Source organism: Pseudorasbora parva, chromosome 16 (assembly GCF_024679245.1).
Source record: "Pseudorasbora parva isolate DD20220531a chromosome 16, ASM2467924v1, whole genome shotgun sequence".
NCBI classification, from domain to species: Eukaryota; Metazoa; Chordata; class Actinopteri; order Cypriniformes; family Gobionidae; genus Pseudorasbora; species Pseudorasbora parva.
The window spans coordinates 36931156-36957472 of record NC_090187.1 but is presented as its reverse complement, the minus strand read 5'-3'; the positions used below and the strand labels follow the sequence as shown (position 1 = coordinate 36957472).

General features: G+C 38.4%; 1 protein-coding gene across 1 annotated transcript in view; it reads right to left on the bottom strand.

Annotated features, from left to right (window-relative positions):
* bcar1 (BCAR1 scaffold protein, Cas family member) overlaps positions 1–26102 on the bottom strand; it is a 91826-nt gene extending 65724 nt beyond the window's left edge. The window contains exon 1 of the mRNA XM_067418883.1: positions 25665–26102. Within this exon, the coding sequence (XP_067274984.1) occupies positions 25665–25676 (12 nt within the window). The 5' untranslated portion in view covers positions 25677–26102. The remainder of the gene's footprint in view (positions 1–25664) is intronic.
* Between the last annotated feature and the right edge of the window lie 215 nt (positions 26103–26317).

Below are 26317 nucleotides of genomic sequence, written 5' to 3'. Positions count from 1 at the left end.
CATTTCATTAAATGTTTTAGGCAACAACAACAAAAATTACATTTACTTAAGCCTTAAATACTATTTTGATTAAACCTGATCTTTAGTATTTTACATCTAGCATTACACATTTTAAATTTAATATGCCAACACTCTTTGTTTGGTCCATGTGACTGATTAAAAAACATTTGAATTTCATTTCAACACAAATACAAAAATATTTTAATAAATCAAATATGATTTTTTTTAACACCCAGCCATGTGTGATAAAAAGCAGCGGCCTCCACAGTTAATGGGATTACTGCTAGATAATGAAATTCTAATGTCTTATCAATAACACAGAGGTCAAATCGGTCTGCTCTAGCCTGACTGTGGCACTTCTTGTCAGCCTGTGGCTGTGGAGCAGTGAGTTCTGAGTGGATCTGGGGAATAGAGAATAGTGCCATGAGCCAGTGTCCGTCTGTGTGTTGTTAGATGTGTTGCCACACAAATACACATACACACACACACACACACACACACACACCGATTGAGAGAAATAGACAGACAGGGGGGGGGGGGGGGGAGCGAGAGAGAGAGAGAGAGAGAGAGAGAGAGAGAGAGAGAGAGAGAGAGAGAGAGAGAGAGAGAGAGAGAGAGAGGAATCTCTTCTCCAGAACATGAAGACTGACAGCTCAGACACTGTCCAGCTATTTGTTCAACTAACTCACAGACAAGCTCTCCCAGCGGGCAAAAGCAGCTCGAATAACAATATTCGAATATAAGGATCCACACAAACTCACGAAAACATATGTAGACAAGGAATGACATACACATTTGTACATTTCTAATGCACAGAGCCTACACATTACCTCAATTATGGGTACACTCACTGATGGGTTTGATTACTATTAAAATTAAAGCTGGAGTCCGTAACTTAATAAACTGTAATAAACAGGACTGCATACGTCTTGCGGAAGAACGTTGCAGCCGGAGCTACTTCTCTCTGTTTATGTCTATGGAGAGTCACACAGAGACGGTGCTCCTCTGCAGCGGTTCCTACAGTATGGCCTGAAATGGTCCCAAAAAAGAATCGGTTTCCAAACACAAGAGCTTTAAGCAGCATAATAAGATTATAATCTTATTATGCTTAATTATTGATATAATAAGAAACATGTTTGAGAAAATATATATAAATAAATATATTTAAAAAAATGTAATGCATATTTCCATAATTTTTCTTGCCAAAAGTACTATTTAATTGTGTGTACTGAGAATACATGAAGAGCAGGAAATGAGATTAGCCTTGGCAAGACAATATAATCTGTAATTTTATTCTAAAATCATAGATTGTTTCCAGCACTGTGCAACAACACAAGCAGACATCGACACGTTTGTCTGTGATGCGTGCATGCAAACACACACACACACACACACACACACACACACACACACACACAAACACATCAGCTGGAATAAGCGTCACTGTCCATGCTTGGAACAGTGAAAAAACGAGGAGAGAAGGAACAGTGTTTCCTCTGAGAGAAGACAAGCTTTTTATACCCTTTCGGAAGTGGAGTAGGCTAATTAGAAAAGCAGGCCTACTTAAATCATATTAATAACAGCCATGCTACCTCACCCAGAGAACCAGCAAGAATGTGTGAGATCCACATCCTAACCCTTCAGACACCCCAACTCAGTATGATATACAGAGTCTCCTACTAATGCTTTAATCGAGGATGATCAGGAGATATTTGAGATTAACAGTGTTTGCTAAGACAAGCATCACCATTATTCATGCTCATGCTAACCCTCACCATTTAGCTTTTTAGGGACCCTACCGTTGGGGTACCTAACACAGTAACGGCTCATTTCCACCGAGCAGTATAGTTCAGCACGATTCAGGATGCTAAACCCCATCAGGCTTGCATTTCCACTGCCAACAGCACCCTTAGGCCTGATGTAGTGATCAACGTCATTCTCACGCAAAGAAAGCAACACAGTAAACAACAGTGGATGACATACAGCAGATCTTGTTCTTGCTTGTCGATGCTGTCACAGACTAGCTTTGGAAAAGGAAATACTAGTAGACTAACTTTGAGCCAGGAAAAATATGTATGCTCACACAAGTGACAAATCTGTCAACCAATCACCGCTCTGTAGTAAGTCTAGCTCTACCCTTTAGTACCAGACTACTGTGCTAGGTACCCATATGGAAAGGGTGCCAAAAAAGTGGTTCTGAACGTTTTGAAATTCACAACTCCTGACAATGGAAACAGCAAAACATTGCATACCATAACCAGTGATGCCAGTAACTTTACTCTAATCTGACTACTATCTAACGCGTTACTATTTCCAAACCGGTAATCAGATTAAAGTAATTTATCCAAGTTACCGTGAGTTACTATTTTAGTCATTTTCCTTATTAAAAAATTTTAAATATATTTTTGCTTTCTTCTTGCGTCTCGGGGAGAGTTTTTTTTCCCAGGAAATATTTTTTAATTTCGATTTAAAATGCCAGGAGATACATTGTTGATATTACTGTTAAAAATGCACTTCCAATAAAGTAAGTGTTGGCAAAAACGGTCGTTTCTATGTTGAGGTGGCAGGGGTGTTGTCGGCATGAATGTAGCTAATAATGTAAGTTACTTTTAAAATCAAGTAATCTGTAAATTAACTAAGTTCATTTTTAAAGGAGTAATCAGTAATCAGATTACTTTTTTACTAGTACTAACTGTACTAAACCGTACCACTCTGTGAAAACGAGCCATAAAGGGTGGAGCTAGACTCACTGCAGAATGTTGATTGTTTGACAGATAATTGTCACTTGCGTGTGTTTGCATGTTTTTCCTTGCAGCCTTTGCTCAAACAAAGGGTGTCTTCTTCTTGTGACAACAGCCACATGCAGAGAAGCAAGAACAAGATATCCTGTATGTTCTTAATTTTGTTTACTGAGACGCTTTCTTCTTTCTTGCTTATCAAGCAAGTGTACTGTTGGCAGTGGAAACACAAGCTGGATCAGGGTTTACTATCCAGAATATGTACCATACCTGTACTGTACCGGTGGGTGGAAACAAGCCATTAAATTTTGAAGCCCAAAAAAGGAGCATCCACTCATTATAAATGTAATTCACACGGCTCCAGGGGGTTAATACAAAAACATGTAAACAAATATGTAAATCGGATTGCAACATTTATGGTTCATATAAACCAAACTTTCAGAATTCTGATGAAAGCATAAGTATTGTATGTACAAAAAAAGATGTCATACATGTTTGGAATGGCATGAATGTGAGTAAATGATGACAGATTGTTTTGGGGTGAACTATCCCTTTAACTAAATGAAGCAGTGTGTATTTTTGGAATGATGACTTCACTTATGGAATTGTGGTAAGACTGATTTAGACTCTTAAAACAATTGCCAATCATCTCTAATCCAACTGATGGAGAGCAGAGTGTACAGAGAGGGGGGAGAGAGAGAGAGAGAGAGAGAGCGAGAGAGAGAGAGAGAGAGAGAGAGAGAGAGAGAGAGAGAGAGAGAGAGAGAGAGAGAGAGAGAGAGAGAGAGAGAGAGCATCAGACCACAAACTGAGAAAAACATAACAAGGTAGGTACACAACCACAGTCTGGCTATAGAGAAAGGCAGATACAAACAGAGCTGGCTGCCCATAGAGAACAGGTTATGCCTGTACTGTAGCCAAGGAGTATATGAATGTTCTATTTTTCTACATTTGTTCATCATACAATCTGTTCTGCTTTGTTCATTTTTATTTTTCCTGCTCATATAAATGCTTTGGCAATACAATGTACAATTTGTCATGCCAATAAAGCTTATTCGAACTGAACTGAATTGAGTTGAACAGAGCGTGTGAGAGCAATGGAGGGGGCTTGGTTACTCCAGAGGGTGTGAGACCAACGGCAATTTGAAGGTCACCTCCAGTCAGCTTAAAGAGAGACCAACCCTCCATCCATCACTTCAAATGGCTGTGGACACTTCACTGATGGACGAGAGAGAGAGAGAGAGAGAGAGAGAGAGAGAGAGAGAGAGAGAGAGAGAGAGAGAGAGAGAGAGAGAGAGGGATGCACTCAAACAGAGGGATTAAAATCCTTCCCATGATCCCAAACACAAACCTCAACAAGCAGTTCATTTTCTTCAAACCTGGTATTATGCCACCAGCTGCTTGTATCCTTGTTTCAATCAGTTCTTGGACACAAAACAAATAGTCGGACACGGCTTCCATCGCATTCTAGCAGCGGCTTATTGCGTGCAAATCCTTTTCTCAACCCACCAAACACTTTCTCAATGTAATACCTGCAACATGTCAAATCCGTGGTTACACAACTTCCGAGTCAGCAACTATGGAAACCAAACTGAGACCCGAGGGACACGATTTCATTAGGATTCCACTCACCTACGAAAGTACCCCATCTAGACTCCTATCGGCCAATCATGTCACGCTTCGAGGCTGAACTCCACACTCCCCGACAGCAAATAAAAGCATCAATTACACACAATGACGTATTGCTTAATCTAGGCATTGTAGGACAGAATTATTTCTGTGTATTTTCATTTGTCCACACTTCTCTGCTTCTATTAGACATAAGTAGACTTGCAGATGTAGGTAAACACACAGAGCATACACTAACACCTACTGTCCACTGCCAAAAGCCCTTTAGTGCTGGTTGCCACTGAAATTCTTACATTCATTGATCTTGTTCATCCATTTTTATGTCTTGCAAACTTAAACATTTGGTTAAACAGTGTTTTTGCAAATTATGATTTGTCAAAATCTGATGTGCCATCAAGATAATGTCATTGGCTAGCATAAATTAAAGTACATTGAATTTGCAAAAATCCCTTTCGAAAATCTTAAGCAGGAATGTTTTTTTTTTTGGATGTTGGAAAATAAGTCAAACAGGTTTGGACTTGAGGGTGATTAAATGATGAAAACACTCTTAAAGACTTAGTTAAGTAGATGTTCAGGCTATTCGACAAATAGAATATGTAGTTTTGAACATCCCTAAAACATGCACAAGCCTATTTATACAAGCATACCTGCTGCAGATGGACATACACAATGGGGGCTTTCACACTGGAGGAACCTTTAGTTCCTAGAACCAATATAGCGTACCAGCTTTTTAGCATGTTCAAACCGCAGGAACTGGGAACAATTTTAGGAACGCCTTTTGGGGGAACTAATTTAGTTCCTACTTCAGAGTAGGGTCTAACCAAACACAATAGGAACGACCATTGACGTAAGTGTATGCTGATTGACTGAATATGTACGAACCACCAGCATTCGCTATTTTTGAAAAAGCAGTGTACACACGCAAATTATAGCATATTTACTCAAAGAAATGAAAGCTTTAGCATAAGTTCTGCTGGGAAGACTCAATTACTACGTCACTTAATGCCTTCACTCTAATCCAATGATATTCTCATGCTCACGGTATAAAGGCTCTGTACTTACACATGTTTGAGTTCGCAGATACTGAAGCGACGATTACCCCCATCCTCCCCACCACCACCAGGATGGCCCTGTCCATACCCTGTCGGGGGGTCGGCTGCGCCCCTGCCCTCGTCTTCAGACAGGAATTGCAGATCCGAGACCCTCGGATTATGCTCTTCGGACGGGGCCTACGCCAAATGACTCTGTACACTATCAGCTTGCTGAGCTGTTAATAAATGCACTATTGTCAATATATTTCTCCCGAGTCTTTCTGGTCGAACTATCTCTATGAACATGGAAAACAGTGAAAGATGGATCTCACAACCTTTACGTTAAAGAGAAAATCCTTCGCAACTTTGAGGGGACCAAGCGAAACATTACATTTCGACATTGGATATCAACCACATGGCAAACGCTAACACTTTTGCATATACTGTTTACGTTCATTGTTTAAATACGTCTAATATAACACATTAGACAGGACTGTTGGGAGCGCTGTGTGTTCAGGAGCTGGTGTTCTCAGCGCTGTCAAATGAAAAGTCACAAAAACAAACATGGCTTGCATCACATTAGAGTTCCTACAGGTGGTGCGAATACAGCCAGGAAAACATCTAGTTCTCTAGTAACCACCCTGGTGGATTCCTATAACTAAGTTCCTATAACTACTTGGTGTCATAGCCCCTAATGTTGCTGCTAATGAAAGATGTCTGTAAGTTCGTCAGAATTTCCTTTCCTGTGCTCCCTCAACAGGCATCATGTTCCTGGTTCATCTCACACATACATAAACACGCTCCCATTCATACTGTCCATCCGACTACCTACCCTATACTGACACAAACTAGAGAAGAACACAAACTAGAGCCTTGATAACACACAGCAGGATTTACAACACAAGCATAACCTCAGGAATTCACCGCCTACGGCAACATTTTCTTTGATAGTCTGCTTGTCCTGACCTGTTGGCTCGCTGCGAGTGTCAGTCCTCACTGATCAGCACACGCTCACTGTGTATCAAGACATTTTTAGTCAGTGCTGTTCTAGTTTTACAGTGCTTAAGGCCTATAACACACAAACACAAATGCTTCTACTGTATCTACAATATAAACATGATTTTATGCAGAGCGTAAAAGGCCTTTTTTAAATGTAATGGCAGAGAAATATTAGAGATGCACGCTCAGTATTGGTTATCGATATCAGCCAGTGTTGTATCTGTTGCTGCATGCTGATTTCATCTGAATTAACAATAAGATTACTTTTGTGAAGATATAACGCTCATTCAAAGTTAATATTTAAAAACACTAATTTAATAGTACTCTTAAATGTAATCTTTAGCATTGGACAGCATAATATCTGCCATTTATCTCTAGTGTGTTTCAGGTAACCTTGATGTTAACAAAAAGATTTGTAGTTAGAGAGAATAAACAATGTAAACAGATCATAAAAAAATGTGCACAAATAATTTAAATATGTAAATCAATGAAGCTGTGAACGTTTATTTGAACTACGAATGTGCAAGTGTTTTTGCTCTGATGTGAGAAGCATGCCATATACCCCAGAGCAGACCACTCATCCACTGAAAAACAACTTGATTTTGTTGGTGTGATGGACAGATGAGAACACTCAAGTGGACAAGAGAAAACAAGGGTAAGAGGTCGGTTTGACCACTACACATTTATACAGTGCAGTGCAACAATAAGTTAAAACTAAATGAATAATAATAATTTATCTTAACTGAGATAAATCTCAAGAAATAAAATTAAAAAAGAAGTAAAACTTAAACCAAAATGTTAAATTATAACACACCAACTAACTGAAATAAAATAAGCTGAAGTACAAAAATGACTGAAACTGAAAAATATTAAAGCCGAGTAGAAATATTTTAACAAAACAAAAACAAATAAAAATGACACAATAAAACTCAAAAACTCAAATATGGATTAATTCACCCCAAAATGAATTTTTTCCCATGATTTAATCACCCTAAATTCATCCTAAGTGTATATGACATTCTTTTTTCAGATGAATAAAATCAGAGTTATATAAAAAAATCCTGGCTCTTCTAAACTTTATAATAGCAGTGACTGTTGGGTCAAGTCCATAAAATTGCATCTGTCCATAATAAAACTGTTAATAAAGGCCTTCTGAAGCGAAGCTATGCATTTGTGTAAGAAAAATATCCATATTTAAAACTTTATTAAGTAAATTAGCTTCTTACGAATCGGAAGAGCTTGGAGGAGCCAGGACATTTTTAATATAACTGTTATTGTATTCATCTGAAAGAAGAATGTCATATATTACTAGGATGGCTTGAGGTTGAGTACATCATGGGAAAATTTAAATTTTTGGGTGAACTAAAAATAAAATAAAATTATCACGCTTTAGTTTAGAGTCCGAGTCTCACTATTAACTATACTAACTATGACTTTTGCCTCAATAAACTCCTAATTACTGCTTGATAATAGTAAGGTAGTTGCTACGTTTAAGGATTTGGTAGGATTAAGGGGTGTAAAATCATGCAGAATAAGGAATTAATATGAGCTTTATAAGTAATAAACAACCAATATCCTAGTAACATATGCTAATAAGCAAATAGTTAATAGCAAAAATTGGACCCTAAACTAAAGTGTTACCAAAAAGCCTCATTCAAAATACTAATGCATACTAAAATAGTATATAAATAATACTATACTGATATAGCTATAGCTATAGCTATAGCCCCAAAATGTATTTAGACAAAAATGTCGGAATGTCACTGCATTACATATGATGCCATCAAATGATGCTAAATCATCTTTAAAATAAATGGTATATGGTTTCATATTTTGATAGATAATGCAAAAACATTCATTTCAATGTAAGTGTGGAATTTGAGTCTAAAAATACTTTTTGTTCTTAGTGAGCACTGAGCACACACATAGAGATCAGGTATACTTCACCATTTAATCTCAAATCTATATGCAGACATGCTCCACTGACAGCAAAGTGCAGGAGAGCCCCCCTTTCTTTCCAAGTCCACTCAAGGAGAAATAATGTCTGGCTGGTGCGACCACCATAGATGAAACCCAATCAAAGCTCTTTCACATGCAGCTATCTCTGTCTCATTGCTGTCAAGACAGTATGGAAGAAAGAACTGTTCAAACTATATCTGGCCACATGGAAACGTCACTGTTCAAACTGTTTATTCCATTTGATGCATCTGTATGTATTAATGCGGACAATTTTTTCCTTTAGCTTTGAGGCTTGAGAGTGGGCAGAGCATGGAAAACATGTCATGGCACATGAGACAACTTCACACCAAAATGACCTACATTTAGATAATGGATTAAGAGGGTTAAGTGAGGGCAGTGTGAATTATCCATGCACAAACACAAGCACACAACTTCCCTGTGTGTAGGAAACTACTTCTGAAGTTTCTCCATTAGGCAAGCTCTAATGCATTGCTACTGGGGGCATCATAACAAAATCCCTTTAGTCTGAAAACGATGGGTATTCAAGACTCAAGAAGCTAAAGAATGGAGTCAGCCAACACTCAGAAAGAACAATTCATCATATCTTTGAAAATAAAAACAGCTCTGATTTATGAGCACAAACCACTGAAACATTTCATGCCAAGTGAATATGCATACTTGCAAACCAAAAATACTGACAAGACAAGTCTGATGACTAAAACAGGCATCATGCTTCACTTAGAGCAGTTAAATATCAGATATAATGAAGTTCTGAGTCACTATGTAATAAAGGAATATTTTGGGTTAAATGTGTTCAAGTTTTAAGCTTTATCGACAGCATCTTCCCATAATCCCCAGAAAAAATATGGCATTTAGAAAAACAAAAACTACATTTTGTTGTAACATACTTACAAGAGATATTTATAGGTCAAGTATTTCAGGTTTTTAATACTTAAAGGGGTAGTTTAAGCAAAAATGACAAATTTGTCATCATTTACTCACCCTCATGTTTTTCCAAACCTGTACAAGTTACTTTCTTCCATTGAGCACAAAAGAAGATATTTTAAAGAATCTTGGTAACCAGAGTTGACGGCACCCATTGAATTAGTAGGAAAAAAAGATATTCTTTCTTTTATGTTATTCTTTTAAAACAGCCCAATAACATTTATTCTAGAGCTCAAACATCATATTATAGATGTTCTATTGCATCTGCATTACTGAAAACAAGATTATAGATTGTGTGTACAAACTTTGGGATGAGTTAAAATCAAAACATGTTAATGTCGATAACAGGAAAACCCCTTTAATTATGGTTGTATTCTTATCAAGTATTCTCAGACGTTGAATTAGGCACTGCACATTAGGAGGCCTCTCTTTCACTCACTGCATTTGTTTATCTAGCTGTTCTGCAGTCAACATTGCCTACTCTTCTCCCTGTGTCCATTAGTGAGCATGTGATTAGCATTCCAGCAAAACTCCCATAACAAGCCCTCGTCTGAGCACACACACGCATGCATAACTGAACAACACATACACATAAACAGTATCTCAGATATACACACAAGTTCAGTCTGTTCAGCAGCCAGTCAGGACAAAGGAATGGTCCATTTCCTAACCCATAACACAGAGTTGAGTGAGCATTCCCAGTGCAGGACGGCTGAGAGATGGCAAAATGATGATGATGATGATGATGCCAAGAAAACTCACATCATCATGTCTTGTTCTTAAGACTGCTCCAGGCAGCTCACACAGCACCAATGATCCTCCTCTAGTCTGACCAGTCCAGTTCAAAAGTAAATCCAGGCCAAGAACCGTCAGCAATCATCCTGTGCCGATTACTTAAATGAAAATATAACCAGAACTGCTCCTTACCGTTCGGCCCGATGGTAGAAAAGTGGCTTTGGAGAAGTTACCACAGTTCTTCCATGAATTTAGGCTTTATCTCAATTGCTTTTGACCTTTCATGTAATGACTGACTTGATAACGGTGACATTAGATCTCTGTGTGGATCGTACCATCTGTTTAAGGACTACTTGTACTTGTATAAAAACCCCTCTTGATTAGTGTGTTTGGACAGTCAAATGTTTCATTTCAAAATGGAACTCTAAATCAAAACATAACGGCAAGTTTGGTGCCATTAAGGGTGGGTTAACACTTGGTTCATTTGGTCTGGACCAAAACAAAAACTAAATTGCATTCGCATTCATATCATTTTTTACACAAAACCTATAGTTACCGAACATAAAGGCAGAGGGGTATGTTCACAAGCTGATTGGTCAGCTTTAATGATGTATATATTCCGAGATGGAACTTACTGAACATCCAAAACAATCCCAATTGTGTGCTGGGCTAAATGCACTCATTGTATGTGCGTAGCTTATATGAAAATATTTTGACCAGCTGAGGATTCGTAAAGAGCTTATGGCAAATCACAATCGGTCCGTTTTAGGGTCGCATCTTTTGACATCATGTCCTGTTTTTGGTTCGTTTACATGTCATTGGTCCTTGTTGCTTTCATCTTTTTTTCTCTCTCTGTCTGCTTGTTTGGTGCGCACCAGGGTTCAGATGCAGCGTTCACACTTATTCAAATGAACAGCACAATAGAGCAATCAAACCAAACATGCTAAGTGTAAACACACTACGATTCAATCACATTGTTACCGTAAAAACCTCAAGTAGATTCACAGTAGATTCAAGTGCCGTTTTCCCACATCTATTCTGTTTTATTTGATCTCAGGGTAGACTAGTGTTTGCGTTTGTTCTGCACTGCTGTTTTCTGCTTTGTCCACATATGAGCAATGAATGACCTCTGAGCAGTAATCCAGCGGAGGAAGATTTCCCTGTGGGCTCCGTCCTAGATAATCGAACTTCTGCAAGACTGTCTAAGGTTTGTCTGACTCCCTCCTTGAAAACAAGAGATAAAATCCTGATAGGGAACCATATGATGGGAGGAAGTTCTGTGAGCCAACCACAAAGCTCAGATCCAAAGTGAAGCTCAGCTCATGATTGAAGTGGAAAAATGAGAACACATGATCAAGAATAATCATGCCAGGGTTGTATGAAAAGAGAAACCGCTGATCTGACCAAAACACATGCACACAAGGGTGTGCATATTATCAAAATCAAAAATCGGATAATTTTATAATAAAAATAATAATAATCATAAAATTAAAAATTAAAAATATAAGTATTTTACAGTGTACAGTATATAATAATTTAACCATTTTTAATGTATATAGGCCCATACAAAACAGTATACATGTATATAATATTACATATTAGATATTAGATATTAGATATATATATGTAGGCGATTTCCAAGATTCTTTTTTATTCTATCACAAAGCATTTTTTCAAAGATCAACTTGGGATCTCGGTACAATCAAGAGACACTCAAGAGAGATGACAGTTATGTAGCACACAGACAGCATTTCAGAGCTGCATAGCCGCATCCATCGCCTATAAATATTTACAACCCATTTATTTCATCACATACACACACATGACAGTGTAAAACGACCAGCTCAGCGAGCTGGAAGAGGAAACATGGAGGAGACCAGGACAATACCTCTTCCCAGCTGGTGCCACCACCAGATCCATCAGTGTGTCAACAGCAAACGGATGTATGTGTGTGTGTGACAGCCTTAGCACCTTCACTGACAAACACATCAGTCAGAAGTAAAGCACATCCTAACACACACCATCAATCTGCCATCAAAGAGACATTAGAACACACACCGGTCAGTTAGCAAACACAGTTCAAAGGCCGTATTCAGCTGGTAAGAGAGACTGCTGGCTAAACAGATGAGAAAAGGACTGGTCAGCTGCACAAAACCTCTGATCGAGACCTGTCCTTCTCACAAGATCAATGATAAAGGTAGTGAATGAGTAGCGAAACAGAGCTATTAAAGTACTGTATGTTTTAAATAGTACTTTTATGGACATTTTTATCTATTCATTCCCACCATGCTTTAATATATAGCAGCCTATATATATTGCCTATACACACACACACACACACACACACTTTTTTGCATGTGAGCTGTGCATATTGTGGGCTGCATTTATTTGATAAAGATACAGTAAAAACAGTAATACTGTGAAATATTATTACAATTTAAAATAACCGTTTTCTTCTAATGATATATATTTAAAATTTTAATTTATTCATATGATGGCAAAGCTGAATATTCAGCATCATTACTCCAGTCTTCAGTGTCACATGATCCTTCAGAAATCATTCTAATATGCTGATTTGCTACTAAAGAAACATTTTATTATTATTATCAATGTTGAAAGCAGTTGTGCTGCTTCATATTTTTGAGCAAACCGATACACAAAAGACACCATGATAACAAGGTAACATGATTTCCACAAAAACGTATTACTTTAAGACTGATAATAATAACAATAATTGAGTATAATTCAAAATACAAGAATTATATCTGAAGGATCATGTGACACTAAAGACTGGCATTAATGTTAATGAAAAACCTGGCTGCTGTGTATTTAGTGAAATCTAACTCATTAGTGAGTCAAGGTGAAGGTAATTAATTAGTGGTTCATTTGTTGGCTAATTATATTTAGTGTAAAGCCACAAGTTTAATCCATCATAAAAAGAGGCACCGGGAGGATATATGCTGTGAAAGAAGGAGGAATGCTCATTTAATTTCCACTCAACGCCTCTTTCCTTCCTGAGGACAATCCTTTAAGACATCCCACCGCGTGGGAACAACACTGCCTACAGAGCATCACACGTGAGCGTAGTGGGCTGCTGTATCTAACTCATTTCAGAGCAATATCTTCTGCAGTGCAATCATAAAGGTACAAATAATCTCAGAATAGATGGTGTCCTTATCCAGCATTACTGAAACCAAATGCTGAAGTGAGATGATCTTGTGTTATAAAGTTTTATGGTAGTAGAATAAGCCAAGAGGCACAGATATACAGCCATCTAAGGCAAACAATAACCAAAAACAGCTTTCATAACTGCTTTCATAACTAACTGTATAGTTATGGACTCAGGTAGTGCTTGCTTTGCAATCCATTGTTTAAGCATATCAAGAATGTCAAGTTAAAAATAGATTCCTGCATTTACTTTTCGAGCTCTTTTTAAATGCAAGAATGCAAGCTGTGTGTTTTCGGCCTCAATTATTCTTTCTGTCTATCTGTTTATCTCTGGACATCTACCAAGACCGTAGTTGAGGCAAGCCTCTTTTTTCTACACTCTGTCAAGGCTTTCAACAAATGCCCACAGTGCAATTACTGTAAACATCTTTCTTGGAGTAAATATTTTCCAGATTATCCTCTTTTAACATGTTGCTTGCTGCGATTAATGCTGGGATTTTCATATTATCCTTTATAGTACATGTTATCTCTGGCAAGATACTATCCAAGTAAGCTATAAGATGCTCTGAGCCTCTAAAAATACTAAAAAATAAAAAAATCAGTAGACCAAGTCGTGCCTTGGGACGCTGATATGTGACACACACGGGAAACTGTTCTATGTCACAACAGCTATCCTGAGCACTGGGGTGAAGCCTGTGGCATTAGGGGCTCTTCTGGACGATGAAATGATCCAGTGCCGAGGTGCCTGTGTATATTAGCAGCACAGTGGCTGTTGACATGACAGCAGTCTAGCCCAGACTTACTTTGGCTTCTGGGAGTTTCCAGACCCAAAGCTCCTGGACACAGTTTGGAAAAGAAAAGAACTTGGGGGGGGGGGGGGGTGGGGGGGGGGGGGGGGGGGGTAGAGAAAGAGCAAAAGTGAGAAAGAGAGGAAAAGAACCTTGCATTCCAGTGTGGTGGTCCAAAAGTCTGCAAAATAGCTTTCCAACCAAATTCAGGCCCCGAACCTACACGCAACATTACGCTAACATTTCACAAGCATTCAATAGATACCTTTTGGATTATGTTTTAGAGGAAAATGTCAAAGAAATTATGCACAATTATAAACAGCTGATAACTCAAAGGTTGTTTATCCACTCAAAATAGTATGAAAAGGAATACTGGAAAAACAGTGGGACTCTTGGAACAGCCATCTTACACCTGGTACAACCATCATACCAGTTCATACAAACAGATCCCACTGTCTCGCATATTGCTCGACTCTCTCTTTCCTCACAATCCCTCCATTTTGCTTCATATTTCTCCTACCCATTCTCGCTTAATGTTTCTCATCTCATCCTCCTTCTATGGATCTCATCTCATCCTCTATCTTTTACTCTCCATTTCTATCTAATCCATTCTTTTCCTCTTCATCTTTCACAAACTCACCCCCCTCTTTTTTTCTCATAAGCTGGGGAATGGTCTGTGAATGAGCAGTAAATTGCTTGCCCTCCCAGTTCAAAACTAAATCACATGGCAGTTGAACAGATTACCTGTCCAGCCAACAGGGCAAAGGGGCACAGGACAAGAACAGAAGCTTTTCCAGAAAGCTTTTCCTCGGACTCTGAACACTGTAGATTGGTTCATCTGTCCATCAACAGTCCCATATACTCACATTATTATTCATCTGTGTCTTCTTAATGCATATCAGTCTGACCAACCCAAGTTCAAAAAGATTTCATGCTTAAAATGTGACCAGCAGACAATACGTTTTCCAGACTTTCTGGTCTGATCCAAAGCAGATCTCCAGAAACACTAGGACTCCCATAGCCATGCAGCTAAATTCAGACACCAGGATAAATGCAGGTAGGGGGCCCATATGGCAAACCTTTCATGTCATGAGTAACAAGGGCTTTTTTTGTGTTCTGCAATCAGCCACATTGGTTACCTTCATTTGTTGCCAAGTGTAGTAATGATCCATGAGCCACAGGGAAGAACACGGGGCCTCCACCTGCTACGTAAATTAAAGACCTTGATAAACGCTGCCTCTACCTGAAACACATCATTTTCCTGCTTGAGTGGATAGCAAGATCTACAGGCCACATGTACTGATGCACATCTATGTAGTCAACATGCTACTTATCTACTTAGAGACTAATACAATCAGCTCAGTGCAATACAATCGCAGACCTAAGAGAGTGTCATTTAAAAAAATGGCCACTACACCAAACACCTCCATCTAAGATACTTCTTCAGGACTGAAGTATACCTTTGGACCCAAACCAGTCTCATATCAGCACACACATGAGCAACTCTAATAAAGATGCATTAAATTAAGTATAAAAGTTTGTATGAACCTTTGGGAGAAGAACTAGGCAGTGAGAATATGAATGTCCAGCAGGTATATCTATAAAAGCCGGCTGTGGTTCATTAATGATAACTGATGACTTTGCAGTGGTTGTCTGGAAGCGATCCGGAGATCATGCTGGGACTCTTATACAGCACTCTGAGTACAGGAAGTACAGCATTCCTATAGCACATAAACTGTGTAATAGCTACTCCCTCCTGAGACTAACACAATAACACATACACACAAGGACCTTATAAAGGAAGAAAAACTTCAGCAAATATAAAATGATTGTATGTGCACAATAAACAAATGGAGAATCTAAGAGTAAAATAGAGTAAAAAATAAAGCCAGTAACTGTGAGATAAAAATTTAAATACAATAAAGCCACGATGACAAATAGTTTTTTTTTAGCAATTGGGGCAATTAAAGTCGCAATTGTGAAATACAAATAGCAACAGCGAGATATTGAGTGGCATTGCAAATGATAAATTGAGTCACATTTTGAGATAAAAAGTTGCAATTAAAAAAAAATAGCATCGCAAGGGATATATTGAAAATTGAGAGATAAAAAGATATCTCACAACTATGGAAAAACTGAAAGCAACTACAAGGAATAAAGTCATGCTCCAAAATAAAGTCACATTTGGAGTTACAATTACGAGAAACAAAACACTGCACTGTAAAAAATTTGTGGTGGTTTTTGTTGGTTTAACTTAAAAAAGTAAGTAACCTGGTTGCCTTAAAATTTTGAGTTCATTGAAATTAAAATTTTGAGTTGATTCAATGAAGGAAATTAGTTTAATAAATAGAAACTCAAAATATTTTTGTATCTGAACCACATAAAAAATGTGATTAATCATGAAAATAGCACAATTTGGCATGTTTCACTGCGTCATCAGAAATAACACACACACAATTACCCAATATGCTTACAAAATCTTTTAATAATATTTTAATAAAGGCTGTTAAATCTAAAAAAAAAAATCATTGTATTAACTCAAAAATTTATTTTCAATGAACTCAAAATTTTAAGGCAACCAGGTAACTTTTTTTCTAAATATTTTTTTACAGTGTGCCAGATTTAATTTGACAACTAGAGCTGCATGATTCTAGAAAAATTAAAAGTCATATCAATTGTTTAAAATAGAGATCTCAATTCAGTAGACAACTAAATAAAAACAATTTATTTACTAGAGATTCTGACAAAATGTTAATTGCTGCAGTCTATTTAAAAAATAAATAAATTAATGATTCAATATCTCACTCATAAAGACCTAATTAGTTTTTCATTACTGGATGAATAAGCATTTTTGAACAAATTTCTTGAATAAATGATGATTCAATGACAAAAATATTTTTAACAGTTACTTGTCACCACCAACTGGTGTAACAATGTATTTTATACAATCTTTACTTGAAGTGTCAATTTACATTCAAATGGTGATTTGATGTGGTTTAAACACTACCATTGACATTATATATGAACTATACATTTTTATCCCAGTACTTTTTTGATAATTTGAAGCCGTTTCATACCTTAAATGACAACTGCTCTGAGTCAGCAGCACCACCAACACAGATTTGAATGTTCACTGTAATTGTACTAGTCAAAAGTTTAGTAGACACAGCCGAATCGTTGTGGGTGTTTGAATCAAGATTGCAATCTTTTAATGATTAAACGTGCAGCTCTACTCACAACCGAGGAATATAAAAATGCAATGAAGGTGAAATTGTAAGATATAGTTGCAGATGCTATTTCCTTTACTCTGAGGCAGAAACGGGCTTACATAGATATCAGATGGTTTATCATAAAGTTGGAAACATACATTATACATACATTGTTTTTCAAGTAAGGGGGGGTTGGAAATGTATGTAAGCTGCAGTGGGACTGTGATTAAGGAACCAATGATAATCTCCAAACAGTGCCACAAAGGCAGGATCCCAGCTGTCACCGGCCACTCAACAGAACCAAGATCTGCAAATTCCTACGAAAGATCGAAAGCCAATCTTCAAAATCAATTTTCTTTCACATCAAGCTTCTTTGTTGCCCACAAATGGCTTTTTTTTTACCGTAAAGCTGCAGTAATAATGTGCAGCGTCCCTTTGTTATCCTTCTGCAGCCATGGCTCACTGTCTTGTGTATTAAAAAGGCAACAAGCGGCTTAAAGGTCGCCCATCCAGTGGAAAAATGGTAGATGCAACATTAGTTTAGCACCATGCTGCTGCTGATGCAACTTAAATCCAACGCACTGCATTGATGAAGGAGAGCGACAACGGTCTGCAGAAAGGTCACATTATAGCAGCTGAGTGAAATGGAGTCACCCACTTCAAAACTGTCTCTCATTTTGTCTCGCTCTCTCCCATCACCTCCCGTCTCTCTCTCTCTCTCTCTCTCTCTCTCTCTCTCTCTCTCTCTCTCTCTCTCTCTCTCTCTCTCTCTCTCTCTCTCCCTCTCACTCTCTCTCCTTTCAGTCTTGTGCTCCCTAAATCCCCAATCACACTGCACAAGTTCCCATCATTGAAAAGGTCAACAGGAGCAAGAACACATCCGCGGCGACTCCCAATAAGACGCTTCCTCCAGGAAGACCATGCAAAGGTGATGGTGGAGGTCAAGCTGAATCAAAGAGGGCACACCTAATCTATTACAGCACCAGAGTGAAATAAATTACATTAATTATGCATTACGCTAGCTGTTTATCCAAGGGATCCTGATTATAATAGCTTCAAGAGTGTTAGCATACACCATACGTTGCATGCCACAAAATGACCCCAAATTGTCCCAGAGGTCGGATACAGAAACCTGGAATGTAGTTAATACGTTGTGAAGTTGATTAATCTGCCTGATCCATCAATTATGAAATTGAGTTGCTGCATTCCAAAGCATACATCCTGTACACTGCTGCTTAAATGAAGGGAATGCAACATACAACGCAGCAGTAACCTTCACATGGATTAGCGGGACTTCAACTAAAGATTACAGCCTCTTCATGCTGCAGCAGCGTGGCTTAGGCACATCAAATAAGAGGCACACACTCGCATGCCAGCACCACACACTCACTCAAGCACGCTCATTAGCATTGAGAGTTCCCAAGTGCATATACAAAATGATATTTCACATACATACTCATACGGACACACACACACACACTGCTGAGAGGATATGATTGAGGTGCTCTACACTCACACTTTCTTAATGAGGATCCAGACAGGGAGGTTCATTAAAACACAGGCGAAAGCTGATGATGTCATGCTCATGTCCTGCGGAGAGGTTTAGGAAAGGACCAGTGCTGCTATTGTTTTTATAAAACTATTAATAAATAGATAATAACTATTTATACAAAAAAATATATAAAATGCATAACACAAAAAATATAATTGGACGGGTCAAATAATAACTCCCCAATTCTTATCAATAGAGAAACAAACATTTGGGAAACATTTGGGTTTCAGGTGGTCTCAGAAGATACAAATGGATGGTCTGCCTGTAGTCAACATAAAGCATCTTCTATATTCATCCTTCTCTACGTCAAAATTTCAATTTCTTTCCCTCTGCGTTTAATATTTCCTCTGTTTAATATTCTTTTCCCAGGCTTCTTGTGTCATCTTTCCTTCCTCGTGTTTTCTACGTGTTGTCCTTCACTTCCACCCTGCTTCTCTTTTGTTTCTATTTTGTGTTTCTGCTTATAACTTTCATATTATTTCCTGGTTTTCTTGACTCTCCCAGTTTTAGTCTTATCTGTTGTTCTTCCATCCCCCTTTCCCTGCCTCCTGCTCTTCACCTGACCCTTTCACTTAATCATTCATCACTGCCAAACAACAAGCTGCAATTTAGAGGCTGGTCAATCGGCAAATGGGCTGGCTTTAGCTAAAACTGGATGGAACTGGACTGGGCTTAGCTGAGTACAACTGAACTGGACAACTAAAGCTGAATATAGGATGGGCCAAATAAGTACAACTGGACTGGCCTTAGCTAAACTGGACTGAACTCTGCGTGCTAAACTAAACCTGAATGGGTTTAGTTAAACTGGACTAGACTGAGCTGTGCTTAGCTGAGTAGAACTGAACTGGTTATAGCTAAACTGGACTGAACTCTGCATGATAACTGAACCAGACTGGGTTTAGCTGAACTGGACTGGGCTGGGCTTAGCTGAGCACAACTGAACTGGTTATAGCTAATCTGGACTGAACTCTGCATGATAACTGAACCTGACTGGGTTTAGCTGGACTAGACTGGGCTGGGCTGAGTACAACTGAACTGGTTATAGCCAATCTGGAATGAACTCTGCATGTTAAACTGAACCTGACTGGATTTATTTAACTAGACTGGACTGGGCTGGGCTGGGTTTAGCTGAGTACAACTGGATTTAACTAAACTGGAACCAAACAAGAGGGGCATACTATACTGAACCTGACTGGGTTTAGCTAAACTGGACTGAGTTGGATTTAGCTGAGATAAACGGGACTGGGCATGCTAAACTGGATTATAATGGATTTAGGACGACTGGACTGCTGAATTGAGTTCATCTGGACTGATTTTAGTTGACCTGGACTAGTCTAAGCAGATGTTTCTGTCAGGTTCACTTGTAGCTAGAGCTCCCTCCCCCATCCCATCCAGCAAATACAGTCTAATCTCAGACAGCCTGGTGTGATTGATGATGCTCCATTAATATGACCACCTCGCACATCAGCCAGCAGATTTACGACGGTGGCGACGGGACGATTTGGCACAGGCAGTGGCAAAAACACAGATGCATGCACACAACTACGCTCGTTCGCTCTTTCTATCTCCCTTTCACTTTCACAGCTGCACTATAATGAGGATCCACATCAGGATCCAGTGTCCATCGAGCTGCAAAACAAATTCGCACAACACCATCTCTCTCTTTGTCTACAAACACAATCACTCAACACAAAACATGAACACGAGGCATGCAAATTTTACACATACACACCCAACATAATCTCCATCCACAGACGGACACACACACACACGCACACATATTCTCCCTCCTCCCCCTTCTAATGCTGACGGAAGAGATTTACAGGGCAGTGGAACAAAAGAGCGGGTTATACCGAGTTCAAATCATCATATGGTGAAAAAGCCCTGCGTTTCATTAGCAATTCAGCACAGCCAAGCCACGTAGACACACATGCATTACAGAAACAGCAGCTTAAACAGAACTCTGGAAAGGGTCCTGTCCATCTGATGCACAGAAAACAAGATGTTACACCTTAAACACCCTGGAGTCAAGAGGGGGAAGTTGTGACTTGTTTACAGCAGACATGTTTACTGTGACTCTTTTAGGTCCCGTGAGGACTGGCATGTGTCCTCCCAACCAGCTGAGAGCGTTCGTCTGCAGGACAGTCAACGCCAGGGTGAGTAAAACGACACCGGCTTTTGAAATCATAAGGGGCCTACTTGGATTTCACACTGAATATGTCCCCCGCTGCTGTAAATATAACAGCAAAAGAGCTGTGCAACACAAAAGCAAGCAAGCATACACACACACACACACACTGTTAATAGAAAGGAAAATAAAATTACATGCAAAAAGAAGCCGTATAAACCTTGAGTGACAAAAGATGAAGGTCTAAGCGGAACGGATGAAGAAAAAAAGGATGAAAAGCATTTGGTGAGGACGAAGAGGCTGGGAGTATGTCAAGCTATATTCAGACAAACTAGTCAGACTATCTTTTCTGAGAGATCTGTTTGTTTGCCAGTCTGCAGACTTGAAAATTATCACTGAAACCACAATTTCCACAAGCTGCATTATTTCATTGCACTATATCTGAAAGAGAATCTCTATACTCTGTGTAATAGATATAAAAGCAAATATGTTGCAAATAAGATGGAGAATTGCAATTTAAATTTAGATGCAGTAGAGAAGTAGAATGAAAATGAATTCCAATTAATGAAAAGAAATACATGCATAGCTGTAATTTTTAACCAGAAAAGTAAAGCTTTAAAGGTTTACAAGCCTTACAGAGAGAATGATAGAACAGATTGATACGATAACAGAACAATAGAAAGATACAATGAACACTAGCTACAAGTAACACCCTGTTGCCTTTGGCTTTTGGCTTGCTCATGCTCAGTTGGAGACACTAAATATTTAATATATTACTTTCGATAAAATCCTGTTACCATTTTGAAGCTGCTTTGAAACAATCTGCATTGTAAAAACTCTGTATAAATAAAGGTGACTTGACTAGTTAAATAAAACGAACGATAGACAAAAACACAGAAACAATTTTTTGGATGGATGGATGGATGGATAGATGGATAGATGGATAGATAGATAGATAGATAGATAGATAGATAGATAGATAGATAGATAGATAGATAGATAGATAGATAGATAGATAGATAGATAGATAGATAGATAGATAGATAGATAGATAGAAACAAAGCATGTCTAACACAATGCAATCTTCCCTTCATTTGTATTCTTATACAAAAACGTGTGCAATGTACCAAGACATAAACGAGAATGAGGAATATTCACACTCTACACATATACTGCAGTGCATACTGATGCGTATGGTATTTAAATCAGATGAATATGAAGAGCTGTTTGTCAAAAGACTCCTGAGGTGACATAAACGTTAATATTTACATTCATATTCATCATGTGTTCACCTTCAGCTGCTTCTGGAATTCACATTTTTCTCCTGCGTTGACATCAATAAACTAATGAGCATGTCAGCTGGCTTCTGGATTAAGATGCGTCCGGTATAAGAGTGTATGTGTGTGTTTGTGTGTGTGTGTGTGTGTGTGTGTACTTGAGAAAAAACGGTCGTCCTTAATCACTAAAAACGGATAAAGATGCCTGCCGGGAGTGGCAAAGCAGGGGCCGCTGATGTGTGACTGCGTGTAGGAAAGAATCTCTATGAGAGGAGACACTCACTATGCAAGGACTAGCATGAATAGTGTGATTTCAGAGAGGATTGCATAGATGCATTCACAAGTGCTTGTCGCAATTCACCTTTGGAGTCATGCTTGTCCATGCATGGCATGTGTTGCATTATACGATGTTTACTATAAGTTAAGCTGCAAATGAAACTCATATGTGGAAGGCTGGTGGCCTCTAGTTGCCAGGGCAACGCATACAAATAGCAAAAGGTCTTTATTGGTTGATTGAAATGCGACAGCTCACCTAAGCCAACATTATTAATATGTATGTGGAGTATCATCTATGACAAGCACCAAATGTCAGGCGTCTGAGAGTGATCTAGCAAGCTCGTTCCCTGCTGCCGTCGCATTTAACCTCTCGCGGCATAACTCTGAGGGACGGCAGGGGGGAATGAGCACACGCTTGCAGTTGCAATGTGCACACTCCGGGAGCCGTCCAGGGAACGGGATAAAGATCTAAAGCCGAGGCAAATGACGTTAACAGCTAAACATTAATACTCATCAATATGTATGACGCCGAGCATGTGTAGAACTCGAACTTATGAATTTATGTATTAAAGGAAGTATGTATGCATCTATACACACTTGCAGAATTCAATATGCATTTAGATGGGTCTGGACACATGTTGGTAAAAGGTCAGTGGCACAGTGTTCACATTTTTACCTAAAAAAATATTTTTGATAACTGAAATAAATTTGAAATAAAATATGGTAACTATTTTAAGGTGACATAGTTACACTGTACTATATGTAATAATGCATAATAGTTGATTAATAGTATCAGAACCTATTTAAGTAACTACAATGTAACTACATCACATTACAATTTTAAGGTGTTATTGTTACAGTGTAGTTATATATTTAAGTACTAAGTAATATTAATTAACTACATGTACTTAGGGTTTGGTTGAGGGTTAGCTGCATGTCATTTTGCATAATGTACTGTTATTACTATGGTAAGTACATGTAACATATAAGTTGACATGTTGCTAAATAAAGTGTAACCTAAAATATAAATATAAATATAATAAATATCTAAGTATATAAATAATACTAATTCATAATAATAAATAATAGCAATTATTTCAATTGCAACTCATAAGGCTATCTGATAACAGGGCAGGGTAAAAAATAAGTCATGCTTTGCTTTACCTGTGTTTGTCATCTGAATTAAAAAGTTGGTGTACTGCAAAATAATAGCAAGCAAACAAAAATGTTTCTCTATTAAGATATTGAGCCATAATTTATAAATATATATTCATTTTGCATTATGTTACAATAACAGTTTTACACAAAAAATGCAATTTAATGTTTACTTAACTATACACAGATCAGATTTTGGTTGTGTTGATTAGTTTGAGCAAATATTAATATTTTTGTAATATACCCAGTTACAAGGTTATACATTTCAAAAAAAAAAAAAAAACAATATTAACTGGAATATGCCCAAATAATTTAGGATAGAATCGTAATCTGAAACCATTGTAAAGTCTGTATTGATACCGAGCTCTAATAAACCGATTCAGATTAAATACCATTACAGTGCTTTAAGCCATTATACTCATTTGTTTTTCACTTCTCTGTGACATCTGTTGTTCTCAGGTAAACTAAATCACACCGGTTGCGTGGAAAACGAGCCACAAGAAACGCAAAGCGTACTCTCGTCTTTGTGAAAGAGCAGCTGCTGTGATCAAGCACGATCACCCCGGGGCAAAAACAGCAATCTGGCTTCTGTTTGTTGAAAATGGCATGGGACATCAGCAGTATTCATGCAATGCTTAATCTCAACTAACACAATTCTTTCGAACTGCCATTGAGCGTTAAAGAGTTAAACTGAGCAAGAGACTAGTTCCTCACTCGGGTGCAAAGACCAGAAGTGATTTTATTATTTATTCATAACATCATCAAGATGCCAGTTCTCCTAAAAACAGCAGTGGGAAAATATATAGGTAAGCTGCCAAGACATGCAAATTAACCTCATTCCTCCCACAGGGATCGGCAATGATGTTTTGCAGGGCTGCGCATCCTCCACAGCTCTTTATTAGCAATCCACTGACTTCTTCCACTTAACTTCAGCCGTGAGGGCAAACATTAAATCTTGTAGCAGTATGTCGAAATGAGATGCCAAAAGCAGCAGGGAGGCAGAACACAGCTCTCACAGGTTGAGACTCGATGGAGAGCTCAGAGCTGGGCCTCTTTAGGAAGAAGCAGGTCCACGGTGAAAAAACGGATCTTGCCTCAGGTTCAACCATGTTTAATTGTGAATATGCACAGTATTATCCATATTTATTTATCAATTCTTGCACCAAAGGTAAACACAGGTAACACAATGAATGTTTCACAAATAAATCTCATTGTGACAGGAAGAGTCGATATGGAACAGTCAAATCCATTATTATAATTGCTATAGGTGTTTAGCTGTAATGTTTTAAGAGGTAATTAGTTACTTTTGAATTATGCCATAGAAAGCATGGCCAAATCTTACAAAATGTCAGATTTGATTAAATTATTTGGATAATTTAATAAGGCCAAAGGTTTTTTTTTTTTTTTTTTTTTTTTTACATAGAAGTCACTCATAAAGAAATGGGACACTTTTTCAAAAGTTATTTAGCCATTATAAAAAAAATTATGTTATATAAAAAAAGTGTTTGTTTGTTTACGTATTCTTGACAATGTCATAAATCCTGATTCAAATAGGCAACAAAAAAACGAAGCGTATTCTCTCCAAGAAAACGGATAAAAAATGACCTGTATAGAAACGTGAAATATGTAGGCTGGAAACCTGTCGTGAGGAAATTCTGCATCCTATTTGTGCGCTCATTTTTGCACAGCTCGTGGACTCCGAGGTCGTGTGTCAAAACCTTAAGCTGCCCATATAGACGGACTTGATGGGCATCATTGGCACGCGCACCATGTCGGTCATCATCGGAACGCGCCTATGACGCCCAAAACGATTTTAGGTAGACAGCTCACTCAGGTTTGGACACACAGCTCGTGCATTGTCTTGAGTGAACTAGAAAAATTCAGTTCCACTGCCGTCCTGAACAGCTGCTTTGTAGCAAATGACCGTGTGCATCACCACAGAGCCATATAACCAGGCAAGCTGCCTATTCTTTCAGACCATCATCTGTGCGTCCAATAGAATGCATTTAAGTTCCTATCAATCAGTTCAGTAACTTTTCCACATCGCGATTATGAGGTTATATCGAAGAACTTACCGGTACAGACATCTTGAGCTCCTTCTTTCAATCCACTACAGAGCTTGATGCTGATTTTAACGGATCAGTGTCTTCCCCTCTAACGGTTTTTCAGCAGAAAACATCAATTTGTGTTGTTGGGAATTCTCTCGGAGTCCTCTATTCCATGTTGTCTGTAGTAAGGGTGCAGTCCGCGTCTCGATGGGGTGAGAAGTTTACAGTGAATGTTTCACAGAGGTCTCCGCTCCACCTCGCACGAGCAGCGCTGCGCAGTTTCAGCCCTCCTCTCCAGAGAAATGCTGCTGGGGTAAATAGTAAAATGGTTGTTTAAATTAAAACGCTTCTCTTCTTCACTCGTTTTTTTCCCCGCACAGTAAGGAATGACCTGTCTTTGGTTTGCCTGTATTGCGGTAGTGCACACTGACACTTCATAGCACAGCTCGCGCTCTCTCTCGCGCGCTCTCTCTCCCTATGATGGAATCATCAAGTTCTGTTTAAAGGGATAGTGTCCTGTTACCTCGCTGTGGATAAACAGTTTATATTATGCGCTCTGTGTGAACGTAGCGTGTATTTACATCCGATGTATTTATGGCCTTGTTTTGACCCGTACCGTTTACTGAAATGCTTTAGTTTACTGTCCCTTGTCTCACTGGAAAAAAACGACTTTTTGCAAG